At 38.6% G+C, this 17,255-nt stretch overlaps 1 protein-coding gene across 2 annotated transcripts in view; it reads left to right on the top strand.

The window, feature by feature from the left end:
* Positions 1–17,255, top strand: part of sns (sticks and stones) — a 441,055-nt gene that overhangs the window by 354,123 nt on the left and 69,677 nt on the right. For both annotated transcript variants that reach the window (XM_065237807.1, XM_065237806.1), the window contains exon 9: positions 16,359–16,512. In XM_065237807.1, coding sequence (XP_065093879.1) covers positions 16,359–16,512 — 154 coding nt within the window. The remainder of the gene's footprint in view (positions 1–16,358; positions 16,513–17,255) is intronic.

Here is a 17,255-nt window from a genome sequence, read left to right as displayed (position 1 = left end):
GAAATGTGGCGCTTGCGAAGATCACTTGAAGATACAATATGACGGAACATTGATACTAGTTGTTTAAAACACAGGTAAATGCTTTCAGAAATTAGTTAATATAACATATTTAAAAATGTATTAATTGTAAGTGAACAAATGTAATGTTGCATTGAAATACTTTAAATCGTGTCAAATTAAATTGTTTCCTCATTTCACACCCGTTGAACCATTCTGAAGGCCATCCCGTTGTGGTGATATCACATCATTGCTAATAATGTATATATTTATATCTTTTCCGGTACCATGGAGTCAACGAAGTAAAAGTGAAAGAAGAGCTGCAAAATGGAGCACATGCGATACGACAATGGAGTGATGCTCGTTAAGAAAATACCCGGAGACACTGTCCTTTTTCGCATTGATGTTACAGTTTTATAAGACTAGGAACTCAAAATCATCATACAAAAATAATGGACGTCGAAATATCGTAGAACACATCAGAAATAACATGGAAGACTTTTGGAAGACTAGTACCGACTAGCTGTGATGCAGAGAAGCAACAACGAGTTCACAAATGGGCACGAAAATTGGACAGAAGGGTGAAGAAACAGCGAAAGTTAGTGAGATCGTTTTAAATTTTAAATTTATATTTTTGCTCATATATACAAAACAATGCTGGGATTGGGAGGGGCCATCAAGGCACCTGGTTGAAGCGATTTGGATGGGGAGAGTGAAATTGTCAACTCCCTGTTGCTAACATCTCGTGCAATAAGGGTGGGCTCTTCTCCACACTCTTTGGAGTATCCTTCTGTCTGATGGCTCGTTTTTTGACCAATTGTATGATCATGTGGCTGAAAGGAGATTCTCTACCATCCCGTGGAAGATCCACGAAACCCGTTTTTGTACTTTCATACAGTGACATGTTGAGGACAATCAGTGGTTATTAAGCTTGATCCAATCAAACAGAGAAGAGCACCCACTGCTATCGAATTTAGTTTCCGTGCTACAATGAGTGGAAGGCAATTATCATCATCATCATCATCATTTACATTTTGGCCAATACAATTTTGGATTGGTATTTAACCAATGTTCATTTGCTGAAAAATTTCAAATATTTGGCATTCTGGCACGATTCGTGTTATATATTCTTAATGAACGCCCCAGTGGAAGTAAACTACCGAACCACAGTCCCAGAGGGGCCAACCGGATTCCAACTGCCGCATTAAGACATTTCCCAACGAAAGCTGATGAAGGACGACCCGGTTGTCGGTTCTCATTTCATCAGGATTCCATTGTTACTCCCGACTGAGAATGTCACACATCAGATATCATATTTTGCTTCGTTTGTTCTCTCCGTCCGTATTACCTTGCTCCTATCCATGTGCACGGCCGGGTTCTCCAGGTGCTACATGCGTGGATGGATGGCCTTTTGTTATCACTTTGGTCCTGCCTTTTTTTTGCGACAAAATTCAATTACTTCCAGCATACTAAAGCCATCTACCATCCGGCAGACCTCAAAAGCTAACAAACAATTCACCTTCCCAGGCAAGGATGCCACTGACTAGAAGAACGTGAGCTTTCGATTGGGGTCGAAAATTCGGAGCATGACTAATGCTCCGATTGAAATCTTGTCAATTGATGGATTGAGCACCGGTAAAATCGGGTTTGTTTTTCCAGATGCCAATTTCGATCGGTTGTCTGTCGGCTACTTAATATGATACAATAAGCCTTCGAATTCCGATGCTCACACACACACACACACGAAAGCGAACATATTTGATGGGAACCAATTTCGATGTGATTTCCCTTCGGAACGTGATTTGAACTGCATGAATTGGCCCGGCAATTCAAGCCAATTGCTTTCGTTTTGATAAATTTCGCCATTCCTTGTGTTTTCTCCGGCTACGGGTGAGGGTGATGATAATAACCGAAGCACACTGACTCCCTCCGATAATAAATTTCTAAATTGAATTTATACCGATTCCGAACTCCAATGGATGCCACAGTTTGGGGTTTGTCCGTAAAAAATCTAAAAACTCGAAACATTGACATCTACTGGTTCTTTAAAAAAAAAGAAGTTGGATGAAAGTTTGTGGGCAAGAAAGATTAGCATTGTTTTAAATTTTAGTAATCACGTAAAAATTTATGTCGGTTGAAAATTTTCCCGGCAAAACACATGTTCCGCATCCTTCAATTTCCCAGCTATTCCGACATCATCGCGACCACATTTCGCACCACGGAGATGAAAGCCATAATCTGATAAGGGATACGAACGAACCGACGGCGATCGCTTTTGCCAAAATAAAGCCGGTGGCACCCCTCGGTCCGCACTGCCCCACCAAACTGAACCCGATTTTCCTCGCATCGATGATTGCAATTGCGAACCGCGTCTTCTTCTCTTCGGAGCTGGGAAAAGAATCCTTACCACATTGGCAGGCAAGAAAGCAAACAAACACCCGTGCGGGAAAGGACATTAAATTTTAATTTATTTCATTGGAACCATAAATATTTATAGCAATAAAATAAACAATATCTTGTTATTATTACGAAATCAATAACAGCAGCGACGCTCGTGGGATAACTCCCGCTCACCACCCCCATTCTAGGTTTCGCTTGAATTTCACAGCGAAAGGACAATATTTTTTATTGCTCCTCTTCCATACCTTCCTGGAAGTGGGTGAAATTTTGGAAGCATAGAAAAAAAACGAGTCCTTCTTCGTTCACTGCGGCAGTGTCTCTCCAGCTGCATTCGTCGTCGTCGTCGGCGTCGCATTCCATCTGCTGCGAAATAACATCTTTACGGGAGTTGGTGGGAAAAGCGATAGAAATGATTTGAGTCCAACCCAAGGTTGCCATTTTTTCACCATACCATCCAACAGGGGAAAAGAATCGGAAATTGGGATTGACCTAATTTGCAAAATGTTATTGCCAATGGAGGGAAAATCGATTCCGAAACTGGGCCCATATGGGTGGTTGATGGTATGGTAATTTATAAGGGGGGAATAGCAACTTGGGAGATCAGGCTTTTGCAGTGGAATATTTTTATAATTTAAAACAGGTGTGCAAAGAATGATAAGGTTTTATCCAAGACACGACCATATATTTGACGTAGGATTACGAAAGGTAGTTTTGATGCCACAGCAAAAGTATAGTAAATATTAAATAGATTTCTTAGCTCGTTATCAGTGAAAAAGATTATGATTATGATTATGATTATGAAGAGCTTTGAGTGGGTTGGTTTATTTCCTTTAAATTCCGTTATAATTGCTTATCTTTTGACAGATACGCGTATTTCGTCTACTACTTGCAGACTTCATCAGTGCCAAGTACTCAACACCACTGAAGAATCCATCTTTTATCTACGAGTTATGTTATGCCTTTAGTTTGTCGCTCCTATGGGCGATCCGCTTTCTCCATTTGTATGTGAATTGTTCATGGCTAACCTAGAAAATACTCTGGAGGATAGGAATTTGTTGCCCAAATGTTGATATACACTGATGGACATAAGTATTCGTCGTGCACATGTATCATGTTTTCGTGATATTTTTCTAGGCGGTGTGATTTTATTTCGTAACAAAGTGTACTTCAAATAAAACAACCAAGGTTCATTCGCAGTTCCCTTTATTAAAAATCCAACAAAACGAATGTAAGCTGATGATATTGAGAAAACATTAACAATTACTCTAAATTCAGCTGGACAAAAGTATTCGTCATTAAGAAAATCTCTCTGGAAAATCATCATTGGGGAAATTATTCAAATTATTAATAACTTGTATTTAATCCTCTTTGTCTGATGACCTCTTTCAATCGGTTTTGCATCGAGTGAACCAGTTTTTCACAGACCGAGGGTTCGATCTTATACCATTCTTCACGAAGGATTTCTCTCAACTGTTTTTGTGAGGTTATGTGATGTTGTCGAACGCGCCGATCAAGAACATCCCACAGATGTTCGATTGGATTCATATCCGGTGACTGGGGTGGTGTTTTGAGCTGGTGAGGAGTATTATAAAGAAGCCAAAGACGTACAACTTCCGCGGTGTGCTTCGGGTCGTTGTCTTGTTGGAAATAGAATTCGTCCCCTATGCCCAACTTTACAGCACTTTGCTTCATATTTTGTTTCAAAATATTCAAATACTCCTCTTTTTTTCATGATTCCATCAATAAACACCAATTCCCCAACACCAGATGCAGCCATACAACCCCAGACCATCACTGATGAACCCCCATGTTTGACGGTAGTTTGGATGTTCTTCTTCTGCAGCTCAGTGCCTGGTCTCCGCCATACCAGAACTCGTCCATCTGATCTATAAACATTAAATTTACTTTCATTGGAGAATAGCACTTTGTTCCAGAAGCTGGTTGGGTGATTCTGGTACTCTTTTGCGAAGTTCAATCTCTTAGCCTGATTAACCTTATTATTCAACACTCTGCGCACTGTTCTGGAGTTAACTTCTTTTCCACTGAACTCCAGTAACTCCGCTCGCACTTTTGATGAAGATACTTTCGGTTCTTTCCCAATAATTTGTACAATTTTTCGCTTTTCTCTGTCCGTCAACCTGCAGGGACGTCCTGTTCTAGCCTTATTGCTGAGGTTTTCGCCATTTTTGTATCGTTTGATTATGTCCTGAACCGTTGTTCTGGGCCTACCAACACTCTCAGCTATTTCGGAAACAGTTTTTCCCAACTTAAACAAATTCAAGATGATTTTTCTCTCTTCCACCGTAGTTTCTTTGCCTTTTCTACCCATTTTTTTTGAAATCGGATAAAGATCGCGCAAGAGCAGTCGAATTTGACAAAAAGTAAACATTAGTGAATGGAAAATGTCAAATTCATTAATTTGCAGTGTTCCCAGATTTTTGGCTTGGATATTAAAATAATCTCAATTCCGTGACGAATACTTTTGTCCACCCAAAAAAAGGATACTGAAGTATTTTATGGCCAGTATCTACGAAAAATCGAATGGTTCTTTTATAACTTCGACTCATCAGTTAAAGAACAATGCGGAGAGTCTTTTTCACTCGAATTATTACGTTGATAGTAAATACAATTTCCGTAAAGTAACATGAACAATGATAATGAGCGTGTGACGAATACTTATGTCCACCAGTGTAGGTACGTGGATGACATCTTTAGCATTGTCAAAAGGGAAGATTTATCAAAAACTGTGGAGCAACGTTCACAAGGACATCAAATTTACTCACAAAGAAGAGAGAGACGGCAAACTCCCCTTCTTAGATCTTCTCATCATCAGGGAAACGTCTTCGTTCAATTTAGAAATCTATAGGAAACCAACAAACACAAAGAGAGTAATACTAAGCACTTCAAACCATTCCCATCAACACAAAATGGCCGCTTTTCACCACATGGATCACAGGATGCAAACTCTTCCCCTTAGCGATACAGTCAAATCAAAGGAAATAGCTCACATTTTTTAAATCGCTAGACTTAATGGGTATCAAGAAAAAACAATTCAAGCAGTAATCGATAAAAGAACAAGGGATCATTTTAGGCGTATTTCGACAACTCTTACACCAGTAACTGAGGGTTTAAAACGGGTAGCGGTGAATTTCGACAAAAACATTACCAAACCATTTCAAAGTTTAGAAGTTTTGGCCTAGATTTAGTATTCAGCAGTAGGATAAATCAGCTGAAGTCACTGTTAGGATCAACTAAAGATTCAATAAATGTCTTAGGGAAAGCCGGAGTCTACAAAATCTCTTGTCCAGATTGCAATAAAATCTACATTGGTCAGACGAAAAGGACTTTGGAAACAAGGTTTAAGGAACACATCGCAGAGGTAAAAAAGGCTAACAAAGAGATGGATAAAGGACTTCATTATGAATTTAAATCCAAGGTTGCAGAACATATCGTTACAAAGGGGCACAATTTGACTAAGGAAAACATTAATATCCTGCGGACTGTATCTTCGCCTTGGAAACTAGACGTAGCTGAAAGTTTAGAAATATTTAAACATAATCCATCAACATTGCTTAATAGAGATCAAGGAAACGGATACTCGAGACTCTTTAGCATGCTATCTAAAACAACACATCGTAGCATGCATCTACCTGTTGGAGACTGAATTTAGGTACCTGGTTAGGTAAATTTTGACATGGCAGTGGATACCTGCTGATTTTTAGTACCTATTGATTAGTATATAACTCGTAGATAAAAGATGGATTCTTCAGTGGTGTTGAGTACTTGGCACTGATGAAGTCTGCAAGTAGTAGACGAAATACGCGTAAAGGGTGATACGGTCAAAATTTGGTCAAGGGAAAACGCGTGTAAATCGGTGAAATCGTTTATTTAAAAAATCAAATTAAATTTCTTTTTCAAGTTCAATTAGTATAAAATTCAGGAAAAATATTCAGTTAGGCTTCCGCTTTTCCAAATCCGAATTGCCGGGCCTTACGCTTGACCCCTGTCATCAGATTTTGTACAGCCACCTTGTCCACCTTCTTCGCCGCAGAAAGCCAGTTTGCCTTGAACTGCTGCTCGCCCTTAGCAGTTTTTTTGGTCTTCTTTAGGTTCCGCTTGACAATAGCCCAGTATTTCTCAATTGGGCGGAGCTCTGGCGTGTTGGGAGGGTTCTTGTCCTTGGGAACCACCTGCACGTTGTTGGCGGCGTACCACTCCATGGCCTTTTTACCGTAATGGCAAGATGCCAAATCCGGCCAAAACAGTACGGAACAACCGTGTTTCTTCAGGAAAGGCAGCAGACGTTTATTCAAACACTCTTTCACGTAAATTTCTTGGTTGACAGTCCCGGAAGCTATGAAAATGCTGCTTTTCAAGCCACAGGTACAGATGGCTTGCCAAACCAGATATTTCTTTGCGAACTTTGACAGTTTCATGTGCTTGAAAAGATCTGCAACCTTTCCCCTGCCTTTTGCCGTATAAAACTCCTGTCCCGGAAGCTGCTTGTAGTCGGCTTTGACGTAGGTTTCGTCGTCCATTACCACGCCATCAAACTTCGTCAGCATCGTCGTGTACAGCCTCCGGGATCGCGCTTTGGCCGTCGTATTTTGTTTATCATCGCGATTTGGAGTCACTACCTTCTTGCAAGTCGATAGTCCGGCTCGTTTTTTGGCTCGATGCACGGTTGTAGACGATACACCCAGCTTATTTGCGGCATCTCGGAGAGAGAGGTTAGGGTTTCGCTTGAAACTACTGGCAACTCTCTTTGTCGTCTCAGCGGCTTCCGGTTTTCGATTTCCCCCGATCCAGACTTCCTGGCTGTCGACAAACGTTCCCCAAACACTTTAATTACATTTGTAACGGTTGATTTGGTAACTTTTAGCGATTTTGCCAACTTTGCGTGCGAGTAGCTCGGATTTTCGCGAAGCGCGAGCAAAATTTTGATACGCTGCTCTTCTTGCTTGGACGGCATTGTGACAACTGAAGAGTGAATTCCAAAATCAAAATAGGAGCAACATTCTACACACACACCTTCAAAATGAGGGGTGTTCAGGTTTTTTAAATGCAAAATTGAAAGAAGTACGTCAAGTTGATATTGACCAAATTTTGACCGTATCACCCTTTATCTGTCAAAAGATAAGCAATTATAACGGAATTTAAAGGAAATAAACCAACCCACTCAAAGCTCTTCATGATACCAGTGCTCATGCCTTGCACCTGTTAAGGTGTTAAACACAGATAAGCCTGGCGAGCTGTATGTTGTTTGGAACGAACACGACGAGCAGCTGAAATCCGATCAGAAGCGGTGCAACTTCTTTCTCCTTCTTCGGCGAATGGACCGCTCAGTGGGTCGCAGCTCGTGCTTGCGGGCAGCCTTTCATCGTGTATTGGAGAACAATCTACATATCCACGCACCGAAAGCACTGCTATTACTGCTGATGATGACCACTGGACACCACCACTCACCACACGCGGTGATTCAATAAACACCTTTCGGTGAGATCAGAATGTGTTCGGTTTTTAAATCTGTGTTAGGGAAAGCGTTTTTCACAATCAATCGGTGATAATTTTCATTATTATAGCAACAGTTACACGTTCGTGCAATTTTCAATAGTGACCTTTTAAAAATTGGTAAAGTATTCATTTTAGCAAATTCGTAGATGACATTCCAATCGATTGGAATCAAAACCTGACCACTTTTCGTAACGATCTTGGTTTTTTTTTTTAATTGCACCCCCAATGCCAAAAGACGTAATCCTACGACAAAAAAAAACAGTTGAAACCGCCCTACGAACTTGGCATGTGATTGAGTTGTTACAATCACAACCCTTTCAAAAGTTCCGGCCAGCGACGAACACAAATACAATGGTTTTCCCTGGTGGAGCTCAACTCAAGTAACCTTTTTGGTTTTATTACAGTCTTGAAGACACTGATTTGCTATTGAAGAATGCATTAAGGCATCAACAAAACTTGCAATGTTACTTGGGAGCCGCCAAAGGATCGCGTTCTGGAGACATCAAACGGAATGTTTTGGGATATTTCAACAGAATACCCAAGGGACTTTCAACATTATTATTGTATTATTTCCGATGAAAAGTCTGGTTAGATTTTGATAAGTTCTTTAGTGGGAATGACACTGATGAAGACTGCACATTGTAGTCGAAATACGTAATCTGTCATGGATACCACAATTAATTAAGTGGAATTAAATGGAAGATAACCTTTCTTTTGCTGTTTTATACTAAGTGAAGTTTGCAGCTTCCAATGCTAAAGGAGATTTCAAGGAGGAATCCAAGGAGTATTTTTTTTTCGATAAGGTTTAAGATCTTTCATGAGGATCTTCTGAGCACTTTCTACAGTTTGTTTTAAAAACTTTCATTTGGAAGTTCTGGCAACTTCTGATGAAATATTTTGGGACTATCATTGAAAAGCTATGGGAACCTGTAATGAGAATTTCTATCGATTTTCAAGAGACACTCAAGAATAAACTTCTGGAAGAGTTGAAGGTTCTAGGAGTTTCTTAGCATTATTTCTAGGAACACCCAGGGTGAGGACTTGGATAATCAGGTAGCTTCTTAGTGTACTTCCTCCAGAAGCCATATAGATTTACACTAGAAGTTCCATTAAATGCCTTTGAACTAACTTCTGAAGTACTAAGGCATTCCCATAGCAGTTCGACAGTGAGCATTCATAAGGGCGTATACGCGATGATCGATTCTCTTCATCGATTTTCTCTTTCCATTGCTACAGCTAAGCGAGACAATTTTCTATAATTTTTTCAATGCAGAGTTGTAACAGGTTGTATTGGCTATCAAAAGCAATAGCAAACGCACCGAGAAACGTTAAATTTAGCGAGTTATTAACAAAAGAGAAAATCGACGAAGAGAATCGATCATCGCATGCTCACTAGACTGATGCAAATTTTGACGTTTTCGCTCCACAGTGCTCAAACGGTTCCAAATCGCGTCCTGATTAGTCTCCCAAAATTTGAACTCATTTGAAAAGAAACTGACTTGGCACAAACCATTTGAAGTTTATATGGAAATTACTATAGAAAAACCAAATGTTTTGTTCATATCCATCTAACAATTTACCATATAGCTCTGTTTTAAAAAATTATAACTGAGCTTGTAGAAAATTTTCTCAGCTACAACTTTGTCCTGAACCACTTTTCAATATAATGTAAGCATCAATAGTTATCAATAATTAAAGCCACTAATGTCTTACGATTATGCTCAATCAACTGTTCAGCAGGCAACATTGGTGTTTCTGGCGCTTGGAATAGAGCACAAAAATCATGGCTACTATGTCATACTGCAAGATACAGTGTTGCTGACAAAACAGCTGCTTGATCATGCCATAAGATTATCAATCTCTTAAACAATTAATAACTATTTTATTTGACGTTTGGCTCAGCAACTATATTCTGCTAAGTTGAAGCTGAGAAAATTTTCCATAAGTATAGCTTTTGAATTTTTGAACAGTGCCATATGGAAAAGGGTAAGAAGACAATGAACAAAAAGTTTGGATTTCCCATAGTAATTTCAATATAAACTTCAAATGGTTTGTGCCAAGTCAGTTTCTTTTCAAATGAGTTCAAATTTTGGGAGACTAATCAGGACCCAATTTGGAACCTTTTGAGCACTGTGGAGCGAAAATGTCAAAATTTGCATCAGTCTAATGCTCACTGTCGAGTTATAAGAATACCACACAGAAATCCTGAAAAGTGTTCGTGATAGCGAATTTTCTTGACCCAACCATCGTCGCATAGCACCTAGCATCGTGTCACTCAACAGCTACAAAGCAAAACCGGTACGACGTCTATTATATATATTTTCCCTTTCCTTATTCCTTCCTGTAACACACACAAACATACTAACCCCGAGCAGACCGCGGGATATCGGTCACCCAAGCTCACACCTTTTTTTTTTGTATACTGCAAATAAAACGGCGTTCCTGATTGGTGTACCAATCAAACGAGCTGTTGTAACGCTACGAATTTTGTCTCAACTAACGATGTTTAAGGAAGTGTTGTCTAGAAAAATAGTGAATAAGTAATTTTTTTTTTTTTTTTTTTTATATCTTTATTAAGGAGACTTTCAGCCGTTGGCTGGCTCGTCTCCGACCAAATAAGTAATTTGTATTAGGTGTAGAAACAATTTAAAACAGTTGAAACAGCAAAGAAGGAGTCTTGAAGTTTTTAACGTAGGATTACGTCTTTTGGCAACATATTGGGGGTGCATTTAAAAAACCTAAATCGACCGCGTTACGAAAAGTGGTCAGGTTTTGACCACTTATAACTCAGTCAATAGCGGATGGATTTTAATTCTAAACAAGCCAATCGATTGGTAATTTTTCTACGAAGCTGCTAAATGAATACTTTATCAATTTTTAATAGGTCACTATTGAAAATTACACACATTTCCAACTGTTGCAATGGTGATAAAAATTATCACCGATTGCCTGCAAATAGTGGTTTCTCTAACATAGTCGCCAAATATTGATACAAAGCACGTAATCCTACGTCAAATATACGGTCGAGTCTTGGACTCTTACTTTTTTTTCAAACCAGAGCCTTAAGGAGTGCAGCTATCTGCTGCTCGTCTTTGTCGCCGAATTGAACTGCTGCAAATTGAGCTGTGCTGTCATTGCCACCACCACCGCTGCTGCATGTTTCATTCCGTAGCCACTTGGAGGACCTTTCCCTGCTGCGTAGTTCTCTTAGTTTATGGCTGAAGCTGCTATCTTGCCACAGTTCCTCGCTACTGTTCCCGCCTTGAAAGTGTTTAGCGTTCCCAGACAACCAGAAGTCGTATAATAATGTACAGACAGTATCGTAAATTGCTACAGTTTTAGTCAAAATCGCATATATGAATGGCATACCTCGCATTATGTTTAAGTTAAATCGTATAGAATGCAAATTTCCGACCAATATGCGATGACTCATTTTTCCATCGTACTGTATCACAAATTAAATCGGATTACATCGTAAGACTTTTTAAAATGAATTTGTTATTACAGATTAAATCGTATATGATGTTTAAAATTAAATTAAAATCTGCACGTATATGGCCTCCACTTTTGTACGTATAAGCCATTTCTTTGCATTATATACGAATTGTTTGTTTGTATATATGTTTGTATATCACGAAAACAACTTTGAATATACGTGCATTCTGGTTGTCTGGGTTAGTTCTTTTCAGGACTAGCCATAGGGAAAGTAGACGATTGAAGGGCATAGATAGTTCAGCGCATCGTGGCCAGTGATTGTTCCTCGAAAGGTCCTCTGAGCCGTTCGGGATTGGTGCTGGTGGATATCGAGCATCCAGTACCCCGCTGTCCTATCGTAGCGTTGGCTAGTGAAATAATATGAACAGATAGAAATAACTAATTTTACACGATACGGAATCAATATTTGACTTAAAAGATGAGACGTAAACAAACATGTCGAGCAATATTAGGTGGAAGTGGATTGAAAAGTTCGTTGCTCGACGTAAAGTGAGTATGATTAAGCTATATTTTGCGTCTGTTATGACTAAATTTTTTGTCAAAATTGACGCTCGTATATGTCATTCTCAGAGCACCTAAATTTACATGAATTTTTCTAAGTGTGTGAATTTGCTACAAAATTTCAACCGAATTATAACTTTCCTCCAGAAATCTCATGGACTTTTTGCAGAAGGTCAAGCGATTTCCAGCAAAAGTCCGAAAGGTTTCCCACAAAATACTCACTCATTTCACCAACAGTCTAAACACTCATTTCATCCAAAAGTCCTCTCCCCAGATGTTCTATTGTATCACTATGTAAGTCTTGTGAACTAACTCTTGATATATTATGAACTTCCTTCAGAAGTCCTTAAGACAGTTGCTCAGAAAAACTGTGAACCTCCTCTAAAATTCATATGAATTTTTCGTAGAAGTTCAAGTGATTTCCAAGAGAAAACCTAAAGACCTAAGCGGGAGGTCTATAAACTTCCCACAACTGCTAAGAACATTCTCCCAAATCCTTAACGATTTTTCTCCTGAAGTCTTGTAAATAATTTTTGATTGATCCCTCTGTAAGTTCTGGGAACTTTCTTCTGAAATACGATTGAAATCCTCCAGAAAAGTTCCCTCAGAAGTATTATGAACTTTTTCTTTAACTCTTAAGGATTTCTCGCAGAAGTTCCATAGAGCATTATTTATCTTGATGATCTTTTGAATCTATGTGCAAGTCCGGTGAACTATCCCCTGAAGTATTATGGGCTTCCTGTTCTCAGAAAATTTCAGTTAACTTCATAGAGTACTTCTTCCAGAATACCGGTGTGCTTCCCTTAGAAGTTCTGTAAAATTAATTTGTTAGTCATATGGACTAACTTCTGAAAGAATATAAAAGTCCTAAAAACAGTCCCATCAACAATCAATACGAAACTAACGATTTTAAATTGGCTCACTACTTGACTAGCTTATTGGTCCCAAGCAAATCGATGAACGTACCCCATTCTAGTCGAAATTCTAGTACTACACAATGTTTGTTTTGATTTGCTATGAAAGTTTGACAGATAAAATGAGGGTTTAGTGGATTTTCCTATGTTTCGAGGGGTGAATCGATTAGCTTGGGACCGAAAAGAGTACCAGAGCTGAGCCAAAAAGTTGAGCACGTTATTTCGGGACCTTCTAGTCTTAGAGTTACATCTATAATGGACTTTTTGAAGAAGTTCAAGCGATTTACAGCCGAAGTACGTAGGAACTCACACGAAAGTTTTATGACTTCAAACAAAATCCAAAGATCTTTCTCGAAAAGTATTAACGGTCACTCTCCAAAACTCCTCCTTTCGGATTCCTTTCCACAACAGTTCTGATGGATACCTTTGTAAGTGCTGGGAATTACCTCCAAGAGTACTATGGACTTCCTACAGAAGTTTTTAAGATAGACCCTAGAACTATAAACCTCCTCCAAAGTTCTTATGAATTTCCAGCAGAAGCTATTTTTTTTCTGGCAGGTTTTGATTTTTCTAAAAAAATGGAAAAAGATAACAAAATTTCAAACAACTCTGTTTTTTCTCAGGTGCCTGGAAAAGTTAAATGCAAAAATATTCTTTCGAACTCATCATGAAAACAAAATGTTGAACTGGAACTGGAGAACCGTGAAATACCTTTTTGTACTTTCGATATATCAAGTCGAAAAAATAATTGACTAGTTTTGGATATTTTTCCAACTTGAGTTTTTGTCCATCATTTTTTTCATTTTGAGCTATAATGCAAAAGGTGGTATTCATTGTCCCTTAAAAATAAAAAAAAAAAATTAAAAAAATTCCGTTCTTGAGCAAACGATTGTTTCGTATTTATTTTAAATTTAAAAAGAAATTTAAGGGTGCAATTTAGTTTTCAAATAGTTCCAGATGTTCCCTACATTATTGTCAAAAATACTAAACCGATTGGACAAACTTTTCCGAGTAACATATTTCTGAAGATTAGTTTAAATTTTTTTTTTTCAATAGGCTCTTTTCAAAATAAACGCTCGATTTAAAATGATGATCAGAAGATGCAAAATGGCATTTTTTGTCATGAGGAACGTTTCCAAAAAAGTTCAGCCATACAGAAAATACGAAAATTAATGGTTTTGCGAATTTGTCTCGTCTCGTAAAATTCCATGAGTTTTCCAGGTTTGTCCAGACCTTTTTGGAAAAAATTTCCGTATTTATAAGAGAGCTGTCCACATTTTAGTACAGTTCAATCTCCAAAAATATCTCCAAATGACAAAATGACAAGCGATCAACGAACCGAATGATAACGCTATGCCAGAAGTGGAAAGCAATAATGATATAATCTTCTTCCTTTTTTTCATGACAAGCAGCCCGTGCGAAACAGTTCCACTCAGGGCGGTAGAAGGAAATGAGCCAATTGTTGGCAAGCTGCTTCACGACGTAAAGTCGAAGATGATACACGTGTGTTAATGGGATTTTTTTTTGTTATATCTTTTCTCGATTCGGATCAAGCTATGTCCTCATCCGTGTATATTGCAACAAAGCAGGCAAGCAATATATCATTATATTTCTACCACTCTGATCGAGCTTTGTTACAGAGCGAGTTTGTCATGGTAGCCGTAGCAACCGTTTTGTTTGTATCGTTGGTTGCATTATGTGTTTGGATTCGCTGATAGACAATTCGGAAGGAGATTTCCCCACTTTATTGCTAAAACATTGCTTAACGGAGAAAATCTTCTTCCACATTTCTTCCCCTTGAATAAAATCCCAGATATGTTTTTGGTGAGGCCTGTAAAACTTGGCTCCTCGCGGCCATCTTGAAAAACGTCATAATGATGCAGCTTTAAACATTTTGCACGGCAAGGTATGGGAGTGTAATTTTAAAATCCTTCGATGCGTTGGCCGCGAGAGGCCAAACTGTATAGTCCTATTATAAAGCATAAATTAAATAAGGAATTCATCTTACTTAACCTATGATTTAAATTGAATGAATTTCACGGACAGTTCCTAAGTAAAAACTTACTGTATTCACACCTTTGATTTGGCGCCCTTGGCGGGGACCGTTTCCGCCACCCTGTCACTGCGGCCGTGACTCTTGATATGAATGAACTATTTCCCGGTCAATAAACTGAAAAGGGCCTATCAGTTTTTGTAAACAATACTTTGAAGGCCCTTTTCAATTGTTGGTCGAGATTTGATGAAATGCCAGGAGCCAGTTTGGCTGACACAATTTGATGATATTGATGTTGCTTCTCATAGCCGTTAGGGCTCAAAAGCAATGTGGGCGGAAGCGAAACGGAAACGGCAAGTTTGACAGCTCACAATTGACATCAAGATGCCTAACCTAGAGTCGGTGTATAATGAGTCACGCCAAGAGTGAAGCCAAGTCTACCTATTGAACTGTCAAACCGACTGCCTATCGTGCAAAGTAAACAAACATTACGAAGCTATGAAAGGTCCACGAAAGGTATTGCAATAAAATATAAAATATAATCGAAGAAATGATCAACACCATGCGGTGAGCTTTAAATAGTCATGGGATACGTTTGGTAATGATCAGTAATGACTATTTTTTGATAAGATAATTTGACAAAATCCTTGATATAATGATTTACTACAGCCGCTATTTTTTGTTTCTCGCTAGAAGTCATTTGAAGTTGATGTAGAAGTCCTCTGTTGCCAAGTGAAAATAAAGGGAATCTTTCGAAAACCGTGATGCGAGTTCAACTGTTTTTCTCTTGGCGTGACTCATTATACACCGACTCTAGCTCAACCGAAGTCAATTGGGTTTTAATAAGTTTGAATCCGACAAGTAGGCTTACTCATACCCCGTACAGACTATGGCTTATATCATGTAATATAGGCTGTCTTTCAATGAGCACTCATCCATAGGATTTCCAGTAAAAAGTAGATGTATGAGTGCTCATTGCAAGACAGCCTATATTACATGATATAAGCCATAGTTTGTACGGGGTATTACAGAGCAACAAATACATTTTAAAATTACATCCAAGAGGATGCACTTCAATCATGTCGAAAATCTCAAGTTATTTTTATGGCTACAAAAAATAAATAAATGCAGTAAAAGCAGCGTAATTTCAGTTGATGCACTGTATTAATGATAATTTTGACTTTGAAGTGCATCCACTTTGATGTGATTTTAAAATTTATTTTTTACTGTGCAGGTCGAACTTATCCACTTCCGCTGTTATTGCGCTTGGGCCTTTAGAATCAGAAACGTATCAATGTTCTGTTCCTCTGAAATCACTCTTAATTTCATTAGGTTTGATTTTTTTTTAAATTTTGTTATTCTCAATTCTTGATTCTCGATCCTTGGTTCTCGATTATTGATTATCGATTCTTGATTCTCGATTCTTGATTCTTGATTCTCGATTCCAGAGTCTCGATTCGAAATTCTCGGCATATGATACTTGCACAAATTTCCTATATCTTGTATATAACTAATGAAATTCTTTTCTCTTCCACTAATTCCAGGTCAACTCCGCCAGCAAGACCGCAGACAAATCCGTTTCGGCCGAGCTCACCATCCTGGCCAATGTGACGGACAATCAGGCACGTTACCGCTGTGAAGCCCACAATTCGGCCACCGAGATTCCGCTCTTCCAGACGAAAACCCTGAGCGTTCACTGTAAGTACACTGACTATTAGAGTGGTTCAAAAGTTTGCTCCACCAAGTACAATCGATTTCAAATCAGGTCCTGCTAATTCTTCCAAAATTTGAGCTAATTTGGATACGTACTGGCCATTTGAAATTTATAAGGCTATTGCTATGGGAAAAGTTAGCGTTTTGTTCTCATCGTTCTAGTCCTTTGCTCTTGCAATCTGTGGGAACAATTTCTATCTGAACTAAGGTCCAATTTTCCCAGCTACATTTTTGTTGAAGACTGACTATTAATTGAACGTCAAGATAGTTAGTTATTAATTAATTAGAAACATGGCATGCTCCATAAACTGCTCAGCGGGTAACATTGGTATGCTTAGAGCCAAGGATAGGGCTAAACAATCAAGGCTGCTATGTCGTAAGTGCAGGATGCAGTGTTGCCCTGAATGCAGTCCATTAATCATATCAGAAAGTAATCGGCTTCGAAATCAAATAATAACTAATTACTAAACTTAGACTTCAATAATCAAAAAGTGGTCTTCAGCAAAATCATAGCTGATAAACTTTCACATAAGATAGCAAGCTTTTCCGTAAATCATTATGTCGAAGAGGCCTAGCTCTGAGGACAACAAGTTCACTTTTCCCGTATAAACTTCAAAGCGTCAGTGCAGTATGAGTTCGCATCCAAATACACTCAAATTTTAGAAAAATGGTCAGGACCGGATTTAGAATCGATTGAACCTGGTAGAGCAAAATGATTATTTTGAACC

This window comes from Ochlerotatus camptorhynchus, unplaced genomic scaffold, assembly GCF_037179485.1.
Source record: "Ochlerotatus camptorhynchus isolate MF236.1 unplaced genomic scaffold, CSIRO-AGI_Acam_v1.1 ptg000646l, whole genome shotgun sequence".
In the NCBI taxonomy this organism is placed as follows: Eukaryota; Metazoa; Arthropoda; class Insecta; order Diptera; family Culicidae; genus Ochlerotatus; species Ochlerotatus camptorhynchus.
Note: the sequence above shows the minus strand (reverse complement) of the source record. Positions and strands in the feature narration are given on the sequence as shown.